The sequence below is a fragment of the Pongo abelii genome, chromosome 21 (genome assembly GCF_028885655.2).
Source record: "Pongo abelii isolate AG06213 chromosome 21, NHGRI_mPonAbe1-v2.0_pri, whole genome shotgun sequence".
NCBI classification, from domain to species: domain Eukaryota; kingdom Metazoa; phylum Chordata; class Mammalia; order Primates; family Hominidae; genus Pongo; species Pongo abelii.
This window is the reverse complement of record NC_072006.2, coordinates 32,266,697-32,282,803: the sequence shown is the minus strand read 5'-3', so window position 1 is coordinate 32,282,803 and position 16,107 is coordinate 32,266,697. Positions and strand designations below refer to the sequence as shown.

Here is a 16,107-nt window from a genome sequence, read left to right as displayed (position 1 = left end):
GAGCCTTTTTTTTTTTTTTTTTGACAGGGTCTCACTGTGTCAGCCAGGTGGGAGTGCACTGGCACAATCACGGCTCTCTGCAGTCTTGACCTTCTAAACTACGGTGATCCTCCCACCTCAGCCTCCCAAGTAGCTGGACTACAGGTGTGCATCACCACACCCAGCTAATTTTTTGCATTTTTAGTAGAGATGGGGTTTTGCCATGTTGCTGGTCTGGAACTCCTGGGTTCAAGAGATCAGCCTGCCTCAGCCACCCAAAGTGCTGGGACTACAGACCTGAGTCACCACACTTGGCCTTTTTTTTTTTTTTTTTTTTTGAGTTAGGGTCTTGCTCTGTCATCCAGGCTAAAGTACAATGGTGTCATCTCAGCTCATTGCAGCCTCAACCTCCCAGGCTCAACAGATCCTCCCACCCCAGCCTCCTGAGTAGCTAGGACTGCGGGGGCACACTACCACGCCTGGCTGATTTTATTTTTTTGCAGAGGCAAGGTCTCACTATGTTGGCCAGGCTGGTCCCAAACTCTTGGACTCAAGCAATCTTCCCACTTTGGCCTCCTAAAGTGCTGAGATAACAGGCGTGAGCCACCACATCCAGCATGAGATTCTTATTTTAAAACAAGGTATACGCCAGCCGCGGTGGCTCATGCCTGTAATCCCAGCACTTTGGGAGGCCAAGGTGAGTGGATCATCCGAGGTCAGAAGTGTGAGACCAGCCTGAACAACATGGTGAAACCCCATCTCAACTAAAAATGCAAAAATTAGCTGGGCGTGGTGGTGGGCGCCTGTAACCCCAGCTACTCAGGTGGCTGAGGCAGGAGAGCTGCCTGAACCTGGGAGGCAGAGCTTGCAGTGAGCCAAGATCGCGCCATTGCTCTCCAACCTGGGCAACTGAGGGAGACTCCGTCTCAAAAAGAAAAAAAAAAAAAAAAAAAAAGGCCAGACGCGGTGGCTCACACCTGTAATCCTGTAATCCCAGCACTTCGGGAGGCCAAGGCAGGCAGATCACCTGAAGTCAGGAGTTCAAGACCAGCCTGATCAACATGGAGAAACCCCGTTTCTGCTAAAAAGACAAAAATTATCCAGGCGTGGTGATACGCGCCTGTAGTCTCAGCTACTTGGGAGGCTGAGGCAGGAGAATTGCTTGAACCTGGGAGGCGGAGGTTGCAGTGAGCTCAGATTGTGCCACTGCATTCCAGCCTGGGTGACAGAGCAAGACTCCATCTCAAAAAACAAACAAAAAAACTGGCTTAAAAAAAATAAATAAAAATATCTGTAAGGGTGGGGGGAGGGTCTCCAGAAAAGAATAAAATTTTTAAAAATTGGCTTTATATAATGTCTGACTATACTTTTATTCTAAAAACTCTGTGACATAAGGCTGGTAAACAGAAAGAAAAATCCAACAAGGACTTACTTGACCTTAGGACATATTAAGATGTTTTATTACTTACTAAGAGTAACATGTATACATTTGCAGTAATTTGTACAATCCAACTACATTACAACTCACAGTAACATACACTAGCTCTAAGCTGCCTTGGATACAACTAAGTCTCCTCAACACACTATTTTATCGCCAAACTTACATTCTGGCTTTTATAATCATTTTGCAACACCTGGTACAGTATACACCTATAGCTTTGCCATAGAAATGCCCCTAAATGCCCTTCAGAGAGCAGAGGTGAATACTTTCTCATGAAGAAACGCCAATTTTTCTAAGCGAGTTCGTTTCAGTAGTGGGAGCCATTCCCAGTAGGATAACTCTACTACACGGTAGCCAAGCCGAGCCAGCTGCCGCCTCTTCATATTGTGCAGTCCAAGGAGATCCCTGGAGCCATAGCAATACTGGTTCCTGTTTGTGAACTGAATAGCCAGCTTCATTCTTGGGGTCTGCATGCAGGCTGGGGGGCACAGGCCAGCCATCTCCATGGCCCCTGATTTATCTGCTACATTGCGAAGGGAGCCCCCCAAAGGTACAGCTGCCTTATTCTCTAACTCCATGTGCTGCTGCCCAGGCTCTGACTCAGTTTTGCCCTGGAAATGTCCTCTTGCTTTCCCTTTTAGTAACTGATTCATCAAATCATCTGTAAGGCTGACTCCCACATGCTCACACTTTAATTTGGCTACATTTTCAGCTGGTGTGGCTTCTCTATTAAATGGTAATGGCTTCAGGTTAACATCAAGCTGGACCTCTAAGTCAGAAGATCGGGTATGAGGCAAAATCATATGGTGCTTCACGTACTGGGGCCCCCCCAGCATGGTCTCCAGTAAAAAGACAGTTTCTAAGAATTCAGGCTTTGAATTCATATCCTTCTCTGCTAAATACCACAGCAATTCAGACCCCTCTCGCTGAAGGTGAGTACTAAGACGATTGCCTCTGTAATCTGGACACTCAATGACAACCGTACCATCGAGGGTATATAGTTCCTTAATGAGGTCAAACTTAGTTCTCTCCTGAGCTAACCTGACAAACCCTGGACTGAGAGCAAAATCAATTAACTCTACTGGAAAGTACTCCAAAAATGCCAGGCCCAGCAGGCAGGTGGGCAGGTGTTCTGGGTATTGGTTGAATTCAGGCATCTTTCTGTGAATCTCATTTATCAGGCTGGAGTAAAATTCTTCTGCATTGGGTGGCTTATAATTCAGAGTTCCAAATGACCACAGAATCTTGGCAACATCTTTACTTCGACACTGTGCCACTCTAGGAGGCAAAGATGCAGCCACTGCATTCATTACTCCTTCATCCAGGAAGCGTAAGGCCGAGCAGTAAAGAGTCAGGTGCATGACACCTTGAACTCCCAGGGAAGGAATTCGCTGAGGAGCAATCTCTCCAATCTGCTTCATGAAATTGATATGATCCACGTGAGTGAAACGGAACATTTTAACAATATTCACTAAGGAGTGACTACTCAGATGCTGCATGTCAGCACAAGCCAAGTCTCCAATTTTCCGCATGACAAATTCAGAGAGATTAGTTTTTGATTTAAAGAACCCCAAACAGATGGTACCAACCTCCTCTAAATTGATCAAATCTATATACTTAAGGATCAATGATTCCAATTTTTGCATTAGATCCTGGGATACCTGACGATTTTCACCTATAACATAAATTAAGTGAACTAGCTGAGACAAGGATAGATCTTTCCAGCGCAAATTAAGATAACTACAACAAATGTTTAAAAACCTAGGTACTTTGCGGCCTATGTACCTCCAGAGATCAGCCACCAAAAGGAGCTGATCTACACTCATCTCCCATACCTGATGGCAACACTTGGTCTCATACACATCTAGCATTGAATGGGAGTGAGGGATTCCTAAAATGACAAAAGCTTTCAAAACATTGATCAGATCTTGGGTATCAAAGAGCTTTATCTTCCTCACACTCAGCTGGCAGAGCAGAGCAAAGCTGGTACTGCCCAGCAAGACAGGATGCTGCTCTGCAGGCAAAGAGCTCAGCTTACACAAATAATCAACAATGACTTGAGCCTGGAGATTATTTTGATTAACTCTGACTTTGTGCAAAATTAGTTCACCTTCTGAAACAGACAGGAGCTGAGAAGTCTCAGACGCACTATAGCTGTGAACACGGTATTCTGGTCTTAGCTGTAGGAAAACTCGCAAGTTTTCAAAGGAATCAAAAACTTCTACATTCTCTTCATCAATTCCTGTGGCCCTGGGTGAGCCCAGCTGCAATGTACTGGCCTTAGAGGAAGAAGTCTTGCTGAATTCCAAACCTGGGCGGGCACTGCTGGTTGTCGGGATTCTCCGAGAAGAGAAGGTGCTACATATGTTCTTAACTTTTTTGGCAGAATGGCAGAGGCTAATGTGTCCTGGAGGGTCCTGTCCCCCATGCTGTGTGCTGCTCGCATTCCAGTATGACACACTTCGGACTGCACCAAAGGCAGAAGGACTGCAAAATGCTTGGTATCTTAAAAGTTTTAACGACTTGAGAGTAGCTGCCATTCTGGTGTCAGTATTGATCTCTTTGGCAGTCAGAATACAGTCCTCACAGATTTGACCAGGCAATTTCTTGTTTAGATGGTGCTTGATTAGAGCTGGACGGGGAGGTGTTCCACAAAAACTGCCTGGAAATCTTCGGTATATCACAAGAGCCAGGGATCACAAATGACTGGGTCAGAATTGGTGCCAGATACTGAAAAAAGGGTAGATGAAGAATGAGTGGCTTCTACCTACAAAAGCATCCAAATTTACACATTATAAAAAACAGGTTGAAACTACACTGCTGTCTACTCAAGTAAGTTCAATGCTAGTAAATGCCCAAACCACATGACAGCATATATCAAGGATAAATTCTGCACTCTGTGTAAAGGCCTAGGAAAACCCCCAACCCAGGGTACCCATGGGCAGTTCCTAGACTGCTGCTCACCAGACTTCCTTCACTGTACAAGGCAAGCAGTGACAGCTAAAGAAGAGACGGTGCTCCGCTAACATTTGATAGGAAGAAGGAAGGCAGATTTCTAGAAAGAAGGCGGGGAACAAAAGTGAGCAACTCCTTCCATCTCTTTGATTCAAGACAAACAGGTCCTACCTGAAGAATATTTATAGAAACTGCTATGCTAACAACACTAAGTAAAAAGTGGGATCTGGTATAAAAGATAATTAGTTAGCTGGGTGTGGGTGGCTCACGCCTGTAATGCCAGCACTTTGGGAGGCCGAGGCAGGCAGATCACTTGAGGTCAGGAGTTCAAGACCAGCCTGGCCAACAAGGTGAAATCCCATCTCTACTAAAAATACAAAAAATTACCCAGGTGTGGCAGCACACACCTGTAATCCCAGCTACTCAGGAGGCTGACGCAGGAGAATCCCTTGAACCCAGGAGGCAGAGGTTGCGGTGAGCCAAGACCGTGCCACTGCACTCCAGCCTAGGCGAAAAAGTGAGACTCCATCTCAAAAAAAAAAAAAAAAAAGATTTAATTAGTTATACCCACGATAACCCTCCCTGTTCTTATAGCGCAAAACTGTTAATTCCAAAATTCTGTCATTCTAATGCTGTTCTTGTACTTTTTAGAAGATGCCTACTCTCCTCTTCAGGAAGCTTATAACAGAATTTGAGTCACTATTATAGAGTAGTCACAGAGTAATGGTGTTATTAGAAAGTATACTAAAAAACTCACTCATTTTGGTGGGAGAAAGCAGAAGGTTGAGGGTCTGCTCACTGTCACTTCAAGGGTGGGAGGCAAAGAGTACCCCAAAGCTGGGCTCAGGGTTCAGGGAACACCAATTGACGCAACTGCCCCGCTGACATCTTCTGGAGAAGGCAGCTTAGCAATACTTCCAGTGAGTCTTTATTCTGCCTGTGAGCAGTACAATGCCGATTTTTCTCCCATGGCAGAAACCATGAGAGACTATGAAATTGATTCTGCTGTGCTCCCGCTTTCCTTAATGCTTATTCTTTTTCTTTCCACTTAAGTGCCAAAGCCTGACAAGCAAGACCCAAGGAGACCTGAGTTGTCAACTGATGTACCAGACAGGGCTGTTGCTGCAGAAAACTCCATAAAAGTTCCAAGGGTGCCAGAATGATTTTCTGGCCTGCCCAACTCTGTTGTCAGCCACTTTCTTCCAGAGCCCATAGCACATCATCATTTAGTTCATCAAAGAACAGCAGGGCAGGTCAGTGGCTCTGTTCCAGTAGCCCAGCTACACAGGCTTCTCTAGATGGCAGGAACATATGTATGAATTTCTGTGTGAATCAGAGCAGAATTCTCTCACACTAAATTTTTATACACTTGGTTCTTTACTGTGGCTTGTGGACCATTCTTTTTTTCTTTTTTGAGACAGTCTCACTCTGTCACCCAGGTTGGAGTATAGTGGCATGATAACTGCAGCTTTGACCTCCCACTTCAAGCAATCCTCCCACTTCAGCCTCAGCCTCTTGAAGTAGCAAAAACTCCAGGTGCACACCACCAAACCCAGTTAGTGTGTGTGTGTGTGTTTGTGTGTATGTGGAGATGGAGTCTCACAATGTTGCCAAGGCTGGTCTCAAACTCCTGGGCTCAAGTGATCCTCCTACCCTGGCCTCCTGAAGTGCCAGTATTACAGGCATCAGCCACCATGCCTGACCACCTGTGGACCATTCTGCCCACCAAATTTCAATCTGTGGTTCAGATCAACGGTGAGCAGACTATGTCCTGGGGCCCAAATCTAGCTCTTCACATGTTTTTGTAAACAAGGTTTTTTCAGAACATAGCTAGGCCATTCATTATATATTGTCTATGTCTGCTTTCCTGCTACAAGAGCAGAACTGTGTAACTGTGGCAGATTGTATGGCTTGCAAAGCATATTTAGTGTTTGGTCCATTACATAAAAAGTTTGCTGATCTCTGCTACACACTATTTCTATAAATGCAGATGGCCAGCTTTTTAAAAATTAGAAAAACTTGGCCATGCCTATAATCCCAACACTTTGGGAAGCTGAGGCAGAAGGATTGCTTGAGGCCAGGAGTTTGAGACCAGCCTGAACAACACAGCAAGACTGTCTAAAAAAATAATAATAAAGAAAAAATAAATTAAAAAAATAAAAAATTTTAATTAAAATTAGAAAAACTATATAAAAATAGTACTAAAATAATGTTTTTCTTTAATATTTAGAGGATAATTGAAGATTATAGTCCTCAAAATAGTCATTAGGAAACTCAATTAATACTACAGCACAGGAAAGGTGGGAACAAAAGAGACAGCAGGATGGCCAGGCATGGTGGCTCATGCCTGTAATTCCAGCAATTTGAGAGGCCAAGGCAGGCAGATCACTTGAGGTCAGGAGTTCGAGACCAGCCTGGCCATCATGGCGAAACCCTATCTCTACTACAAATACAAAAATTAGCCAGGTGTCGTGGCACGAGCGTGTAATCCCAGCCACTCGGGGGGCTGGGGCACAAGAGTCGCTTGAACCCAGGAGGCAGAGGTTGCAGTGAGCCAAGATGGTGCCACTGCACTCCAGCCTGGGTGACAGAGACTCTGCCTCAAAAAAAAAAAAAAGAACCAAAAAAACAGAGATAGCAGGTAACAGAACTCTCCAGCTGACAGAACAGGGCTTTTAAGAAGACCTACTTTTGGCTGGGCACAGTGACTCACGTCTGTAATCCCAGCACTTTGGGAGGCTGAGGCGGGTGGATCTATGAGGTCAGGCATTCGAGACCAGCCTGGCCAACATAGTGAAACTCTGTCTCTACTAAAAATACAAAAAATTAGCCAGGCGTGGTGGCGGGCACCTGCAATCCCAGCTACTCGGGAGGCTGAGGTTGAACCTGGGAGGCAGAGGTTGCAATGAGCTGAGATAGCGCCATTGCACTGCAGCCCAGGCAATAGTGCGAGACTCCGTCTCAAAAAAAAAGAAGACGACGACCTACTTTCGAATTTGGAAGTTAATTTAATCCACCACAATGTGCAACTAAAGCCATATACTGTTCAAATCTGTAGTCTTCATCTCATTTGAGGAAGTAGATCCTGGCCAGGCATGGTGGCTCACACCTATAATCCCAGCACTTCGGGAGGCCAAGGTGGGCGGACCACTTGAGGACAGGAGTTCAAGACCAGCCTAGCCAATATGGCGAAAAGCCATCTCTACTAAAAATACAAAAATTAGCTGGGTGTGGTAGTGCGCCTGTAATCCCAGCTACTTGAGAGGCTGAGGCAGGAGAATTGCTTGAATCCAGGAGGCAGAGGTTACAGTGAGCTGAGATCATACTACTGCATTGCAGCTGGGCGAAAGAGCAAAACTGTCTCAAAAAAAAAAAAAAAAGTAGATCCTAAAAAAATAGCTTTAAAGGCCCCATTTTTTAAATAAAATAGCTGTGCCACAGTAAAGCAAAAAATAGAAAATGTCTGTCTAGAAGGAGGCTGGTTTACAAGATAAATGTGTGGCAGGCATCAACACATGAAAAAGTACACACTAATATTGAGTGGAACAAATAACACATAAACAAGAATTAACAAACATCTCTATAAATGATATCAATTTTAAAACATTAAATAACTAAAATTACTTCAATTAATTCTACCTAAGAGTACTTAATGAAATTACTATACGTGGTCTGGAAATAAAAGAACCATCTCCTAGAACATCAATGTTTGGTGCAGCTCCAGTGTTTTGAATTCACGTGACTCTTTTTGATTTGTAAAAACACAGGCTAAGATCCAAGATGCAAATAACAAGAGCTATGCCTTAGGGCCTCCTCTGTGCCAAGACTTAGAGCCTTGTAAAGCTGCTTTATCTGCATTAGTTCCCATCCTTATAACATCTCTGTAATGTAAGTTTATAATCCCCATATTACTGATGAGAAAGAGACCACAAGATTAAGAAACCTGCCAAAAGTTATACAGCCAAGGGATTGAGTGGAGCCTAATATTAAAGACTGTCTGACTCCTAAGCCCACATTATTGGTGTACTAGAGAGACAAGAATGGATGTCAGGAAACATAGGTTCGGGGGGCAGTATGGGGTGGAATGGCTGAACAATCTATGGTCTTCTAGGATTTCCAGGTGCCAGGGAGCTGGAGGGTTAGAACTAGGTAAGCTTGAAAGTCCCTTCCACCTCTAACAGTCTAGGATTCTATCACTACGGTTTATACTGCAGGTTGAGTATCCCTTGTCCAAAATGCTTGAGACCAGAAGTGTTTCAGATTTTAAACTTTTTCAGTTTTTGGACTATGTGCTTTATACTTACCAGTGGGCATTCCAAATTCAAAAATCCAAAATCTGAAATACTCCAATCATTTTTTTTTTCCTTTGAGTATCATGTTGGTGCTCAAAAAGTTTCAGATTTTGGAGCATTTTGCATTTTGGAGTTTCAGGTTTGGAATGCTCAACCTGTACTTTAAAAAAGAACAAAGAGAAGACCTCAAAGGCTGAAATCTACATGAGGGAAAGAGTTCGCAGGATGCTCCAGGATCAAAGTAAGGAGAGCTACCACAATTGAAGACCTGAAAATTGGCAGTAGAGATATGGCATCCAGAAACTAGGGTTCAATACAGAGAAGCAAAGGGAAATCCCAGGAAAAAGGTGAAGGAAGATCCCAGGACAAGAGCTGTGAACAGACATAAAGAGCAACCAGCTCATGCTGGACGACACAGACAGTACCCAGGAGAGGAGAATCATACTTCTACCGGATAATCCGGGCACGAACAAGAGATAAGGATACAAAAAGCCATGCTAATAAAAACAGTAACAAAAATTATTAATGCCAGGGAAGACAAAAAAGTTATACAAGATAGAATATGTTACCACAGGCAGGATGCAATGGCACATTCCTGTAATCATATACTCTGGGAGGCCAAAGTGAGAAGATCACTTGAGGCCGGGAGTTTGAGACCAGCCTGGGCAATGTAGTGAGACCCCCACCTCTACAAAATATTTAGAAATTAGCCAAGCCTGCTGGCACACACCTGTGGTCCTAGCTACTCAGGAGGTAGAAGTGGGAAGATCGCTTGAGCCCAAAAAGTTAAGGCTGCAGTGAGCTGTGATCCTGCTATATGGCAGGGTGACAGAGAGAGACCCTATCTCAAAAAATAAATAAATAAAAAGAGTAAGGAAAATATTGGTATATCATACTCCCTATTCAGTTGAGAATAATACTAACATAATTTTATTAATATAAATCTTGATATTAGCCTAACCAAAAATTATGAGCAAACTATATTGGGAGGATAAAGTGAGTAAGAGGAGGAGTGGGGGGAGGTTGATGATACAAGAGACCTAGAGCCTCAAAGTCCATAATAAAAAAGTACAATTGGACAGGTGTGGTGGCTCACAACTGTAATCCCAATATTTTGGGAGGCTGAGGCAGGAGGATCACTTGAACCCAGGAGGCAGAGGTTGCAGTGAACCAAGATCGTGCCACTGCACTCCAGCCTGGGCGACAGAGCAAGACACGGTCTCAAAAAAAAAAGGAAAGAAAAGAAAAGAAAAAATAAATATAGTGATGGCCAGGATCAGTGGCTCACACCTGTAATCCCAGCACTTTGGGAAGCTGAGGTGGGCGGATTGCTTTAGGCCAGGAGTTCTAGACCAGCCTGGGTAACATGGTGAAACCCTGTTTCTACTAAAAATACAAAAAGTAGGCTGAGCACAGCGGCTCAAGTCTGTAATCCCAGCACTTTGGAAGGCTGAGGCAGGAGGATCACCTGAGGTCAGGAGTTTGAGACCAGCCTGGCCAATGTGGCGAAACCCCGTCTCTACTAAAAATACAAAAAATTAGCCAGGCATGGTGGCAGGCACCTGTAATCCCAGCTACTCAGAAGGCCGAGGTAGGAGAATCACTTGAACCCGTGAAGCAGAGGTTGTGGTGAAGCGAGGTCGCACCACTGCACTCCAGTCTGGGCAACAGAGCGAAACTCCATCTCAAAAAAAAAAAAAAAGCGGGTCGGGGGAGAAAACTATTATTTAGTGTTACAAGCTCTACTGAACTATTTGACTGTTTAAACCATGTACGTGTACAATTTTGACAAAAATTAAATTTACAAAATGCATGTATTATCAAGTTATTATGGTATTGTTCAAGATAATAAATGAATAGAGAAAGTAACTTAATAGATAAGGAAAATGTTGAAAAGTTATTTTTAGTGCAAGCACTTTCTACTACGTAAGAACTTCTTTAAAGATGTTCAACAACAGAAATGATAACAAAATAAGGAATCTTAGAGCCATGAAGAGCCAATCTACAAATGGTAAACAGTGGCTACTTACTCTTTTCACCATGTAACATTTACAGTAACTCTATAGAAACTGTATCTACATATACAGGTCTGAAACAGAGGACTTCAGAAGTTGGTCTTGAGTACTGTGGAGAAGGAAAGAAAAACAAGGAAGATACAGAAGCAGCAGAGGAGAACAGTAGGGAGAAAAGACACTGCAAAGAAGCAGCAGTCAGGATGACCAGATAGCGAAAACATACCTGAGAAGGTTAGTTCCTCCTTACTCAAGGACTCTCAGAAAATCCATAGGAAAGCTGGAAAGAGAACACTATGAGATGCTCAGTCAATTAACTTCTGACTCTTTTTTTTTTTTTTTTTTTTTGTGACAGAGTCTTGCTCTGTTGCCCAGGCTGGAGTGCAGTGGCGTGATCTCAGCTCACTGCAACCTCTGCATCCCGGGTTTAAGTAATTCTCCTGCCTCAGCCTCCCAAGTAGCTGAGACTAAAGGCTTACGCCAACATGCCTGGCTAATTTTTTTGTATTTTTTGGTAGAGACGGGGTTTTGCCATGTTGGCCAGGCTGGTCTCAAACTCCTGGCCTCAAGTGATCCACCTGCCTTGGCCTCCCAAATTACTGAGTACTGAGTACACCACGCCCGGCCTGACTCTTTCAATAAAGGTCAAAGATACCTGATATGATTCACAAAACTCCTTTCCTAGTTTAAGTGCCCCAAGTATACCTTTCTCCCCTTTAGGGGTCCTAACGAAACAGAGTAGAGCCTCAGAGACCCCTGGACCCTGTCAGTTCCAAAAGGCAATGCCCAAACCTCCCTGAATGATGTGATTTCACAGGACTGAGGAATCTTACCTTTCTCCCTTCCACATACAGGTCTCAGCAAGGCCGAATAGCTTCATTTTAAACTAGAGTCTAGAAGTTAGAGGAGGGGGGCCAGGCAGAGGAAGGAGCCATGCTAACTGTAGACTGAGTATGACACCTTAAACACATACAATTTACCACTTACCAGATCTGATCCCCCAATTCTAACACTTTTCCTTTCTATGTCCCAATAAAATTACCACAAATAAATGAACACTCCAACCCTATTCTTGTCTCAGCAAATAATTTGTTGAGCAACCTTAAGAATTAAAAAGGCAAAAAAACTGGCTAGGCAGATGGCTCATGACCATAATCCCAGCACTTTGGAAGGCCGAGCAGGCGGATCACGTGAGGCCAGGAGTTCAAGACCAGTCTGGGCTACATGGCGAGACCCTGTCTCTACCAAAAAAAAGGCAAAAAACCGAACTTTCTCTAGGTGCTGAGGTATCCTGCTGAGAATCTACAAAACTTCAAAGTCCCTAGTGAGGGCTTAGAGACTGGCAGTAAGGACCTTAGCTGTTAATGTGGCTGTTAATTGGGTTAAACTCTTCTGTGTTTCTGTTTCCACAGGGGAGCAGAGCCTCAGAGAGGAGTCTACCAGTACTGCAAAGGTGAAGCACTAGTGCAAAGGTGTTTAGGTCAAGTTCAGTGTCACTCGCAGGTCTAAGCCAAACTAAAATTATTCAGTCTAGCAATCCATCCCTTCCTTTTCGTTCTAGACTCCATGCTGATAGGAGAAAAAACAGCACATCACAAACATTTGTGAAACTTTTTCAGCTACACAGCCCTCTCCTTCTCTTTTAAGACTTTGCTATTCCTCTATCAGAATGGCAAGAAGGATGTGGGTAGATACAGTATGACTAAGCCCTGTAGATTATTCTGTTAGAGCTACTGCTTTTAAAGGGTTTCATAAAACCCTGTCTTTAGAAAACCTCTCCATATAACAACAGGGAGTAGGCACTCATGTCCTCTCAGCCCATCTAAATGGGACTTCTAGAGGAATTACAAAATCCAGGCAGGTAAAGAGAAGTAGCTGCATGCACACAGTCGTCGTAAGAGAAAATTCCCAAATAAACGGTCCAAGTACCTATAACTGTTAGCTAAAGAAACACTTGGTTTTATCTGCTTTTACAATTTGCAAGGCTGTATAGTACATATTTCAGACAAGTAAAGAAGGAGTTTCAGAATTCTTTTTTTTTTTTTTTTTCAGACAGGGTCTCGCTCTGTTGTTCAGTCTGGAGGGCAGTGGTGCAATCTCCGCTCACTGCATCCTCGACCACTGCCCCCCACCTCTCACCCCGGCAACCCCCCGGGCAAGGTATCCCTCAAGGATCTCAAACGATCCTCCCACCTCAGCCTCCTAAGTAGCTTGGACTACAAGCCCACCACCACGCCTGGCTAAATTTTGTTTTTTTGTTTTTGTGTTTGTTTTTTGTTTTTTTCGTAGAGACAGAGTTTCCCTATGTTGCCCCCAGGTTGGTCTCGAACTCCTGGGCTCAAGTAATCCTTCCACTTCAGCCTCCCAAAGTGCTGGGATTACAGGCATGAGCCACCGCACCTTACCTTAGAATTATTTTCTATCAGAGTTGACTTATTCACATGATGAATGGCAAGGCCTTATTATCTAAAAATATAAACTAAAAAACTAAAAAAATAAACCAATGGATGGGGAAGAAAATCATACTGACTAATAAACATTAGACCTGCATAACTGCCAAAGGCCTCACTTTGTAAGTTATGTTATGCAGCACAGAGTCTTCAGATTTTATTTATTTGTTTATTCATTTATTTGAGACGGAGTCTCGCTCTCTCGCCCAGGCTGGAGTGCAGTGGTGCAATCTCGGCTCACTGCACACTCCGCCTCCCGGGGTTCACGCCACTCTCCTGCCTCAGCCTCCCGAGTAGCTGGGACCACAGGCGCCCGCCACCACGCCCAGCGAATTTTTTGCATTTTTAGTAGAGACGGGGTTTCACCGTATTAGCCAGGATGGTCTCGATCTCCTGACCTCGTGATCCACCCGCCTCGACCTCCCAAAGTGCTGGGATTACAGGCGTGAGCCACTGCGTCCGGCCCAGATTTTATTTTAGTCTACCAGGTAGTAGCAAATTATCCGAGGACTTTCCCAAGACCATTCAGGTCAGTGAGCTACAGAATCCAGTTCTGGAAAGGCAGCCACTCTTACTATTCACAAAGCGGAGAAAACGTGAATTCAGATTCCAGCAGCAACAAATGACTGGAGCACAAAACGCCAGCCACAGTTGGTGCTAACGCAGCTGGCTATCAGCTCCACAGGATGAAGCACTGTCCAAGGGTCTGATCAGTGAAGCATCATCACCCAAGACTGATGAACATAGCTGACATGAGGGGACCCAAAGTTCCCTGAGTCAAGACAGAAGAGCTGTGTCACGGTTTGCACAGAAAGAGAAAGAGCAACTATTCTTACCCACGGAAAGAAAAAGGGAGAAGGCCATCAATACTACCCTTAGGCTTGTGCAACCAGAAACTGCTAAAAATGGGGGGAAAGTATATATCCTATCATACTGACGTTTACCGAAGACTCCGCATCCCAAATGCTAAGCAACATACTGTAGGGCCTTGCTACTCAGTGTGTGGTCTGCGTGCCAGAGGCTTCAGCCTCGTCTGGAATCTAGTTAGGAACACAGTTATCTCAGGCCCCAACCCAGACCTACAGAATCAGAATCTCTAAGCGATTCGCAGGCACATCAAAGTGTGATGAGAGGCGCGGCAGAATATCTGACTACATTCTCATAACAGCACAGTGAGACAAGTACTGTTACGATCTCCATTTCACAGAGGAAAAAAATCAAGGGTCAGATAAGCCCCCTGCCAAAGATCACAAACTCAGGAGCGGCGAGAGTCACTGAAGTTCTCACCATAGCCAGGACTGCGAGAGGCACTCGCAACCCCGGCCAAGAGCTGAACAAGGCCTCGATGTGCGCCAGCCCTGGGCCGGCCGGGAAGACAGGAGGCACAGGCCAAGGCCCAGGACGGTCGTGAACGCGGGAAGAGGCCGCCGCGACCTCCTCCCCGGCCGCCGCCACTCACCTGATCCTCCCGAAGGTGGTCGCCGCAACACCAAACCGGGGACGGCGCGGGCGACGGCGACACAGATACCCGCTCCTCCTGCAACTCAGAGCCTCACAGCCCCACTTCCGGCCAACTGCCCGCTACTTCCGCCTGCTGCGCGAGTGACGGATGCGGCCGAGGCTCAAAAGACTCTGTCAGCGTTTCCCAAGGACATTTTCCACTGGAGAACGTTGTTGAGGAGGCAGGGGGAGTCTAGGACCTGCAGAGGGAAAACACCTTCCTGGATGGATCGCTCTGGAAGTCATTAAGTAGCTTAGTCCCGGCGCGGTGGCTCACGCCTGTAATCCCAGTACTTTGGAAGGCCAAGGCGGGCGGATCACCTGAGTTCAGGAGTTCGAGACCAGCCTGGCTAACGTGGTGAAACCCCCGTCTCTACTAAAAATACGAAAATTAGCCGGGCGTGGTGGCGCACGCCTATAATCCAGCTATTCACGAGGCGGAAGCAGGAGAGTCGCTTGAACCCGGGAGGCGGAGGTTGCAGTGAGCCGAGATCTCGCCACTGTACTCCAGCCTGGGCACACCTGTACTCCAGCTCTGGGCCACAGAGCGAGACTCCATCTTAAAAAAAAAAAAAAGTAAGTAGCTTAGACACAGGTTCAAATCTGAGGACCACCACTCAGGGTTTTATGGCCTTGGAGAAGTCACATAAATTCATTCTTGTTATATTATTATTATTATTTTCACAGAGACGCGGATGGCAGTGTCTTCCTATGTTGCCCAGGCTAGTCTCGAACTCCTGGGCTCATGCAATACTCCCGCCTCAGCCTCCAAAAGTACTGGGATTACAGGTATGAGCCATCGCACCCAGCCCACATAAATTCTCTAAGCCTGTACAGTGAGAAAAACAATACATGTATTTTTTTTCGTGTTTTTTTTTTTTTTTTTTTTGAGACAGAGTCTTGCCCCATTGCCCAGGCTGGGGTGCAATGGTGCAATCACGGCTCACTGCAGCCTCAACCTCCTGGGTTCAAGTGATCCTCCTGCCTCAGCCTCCTGAGTAGCTAAGACCACAGGCATGCACCACCACACCTGTCTAATTTTAACAATGCATTGGTCGGGTGTGATGGCTCACACCTGTAATCCCCGGTGTTGGAGACCGGCCTGGCCAACATGGTGAAACCTCGTCTCTACTAAAAATACAAAAAAAATTTGGCGGAGCATGGTGGCGGGCACCCGTAACCCCAGCTACTTGGGAGGCTAAGGCGGGAGAATCACTTGAACGCAGGAGGTAGAGGTTGCGGTGAGCCGAGATTGCACCACTGCACTCCAGCCTGGGCGACAGTGAGACTCCATCTTTTTTTTTAAATGCATTTATAATAGAGATGTATCTGTAAAGTGCTCTTAGGAAAAGAGCTAGTGACATGATTGATAGATGAGCCTGCTGAGAGAAATGGATGTGGAGCTGGAGCTTAGGGAGGCCAGAGCTATGGAGCATGAGCTAGAGTGATTCTCCACCACCCTAAGAAGGGGGGCTGGG

General features: G+C 45.3%; 2 protein-coding genes across 5 annotated transcripts in view; both read right to left on the bottom strand.

Moving 5' to 3' along the window:
* UBOX5 (U-box domain containing 5) overlaps positions 1 to 14,700 on the bottom strand; it is a 50,214-nt gene extending 35,514 nt beyond the window's left edge. For all 3 annotated transcript variants that reach the window (XM_054542090.2, XM_054542091.2, XM_009233416.4), the window contains exon 1: positions 14,589 to 14,700. The gene's annotated coding sequence lies outside the window, so the exon portion shown is untranslated. The remainder of the gene's footprint in view (positions 1 to 14,588) is intronic.
* FASTKD5 (FAST kinase domains 5) lies at positions 1,412 to 14,695 on the bottom strand. Of its 2 annotated transcripts, XM_024238451.3 has the most exons (3): positions 14,589 to 14,677; positions 10,906 to 10,959; positions 1,412 to 4,150 (listed from the first exon to the last, which is right to left on the bottom strand). In XM_024238451.3, the coding sequence occupies exon 3, from the start codon at positions 3,958 to 3,960 to the stop codon at positions 1,666 to 1,668; it is 2,295 nt and encodes a 764-aa protein (XP_024094219.2). In that variant the 5' UTR covers positions 3,961 to 4,150; positions 10,906 to 10,959; positions 14,589 to 14,677; the 3' UTR covers positions 1,412 to 1,665.
* Positions 14,701 to 16,107: the final 1,407 nt, after the last annotated feature.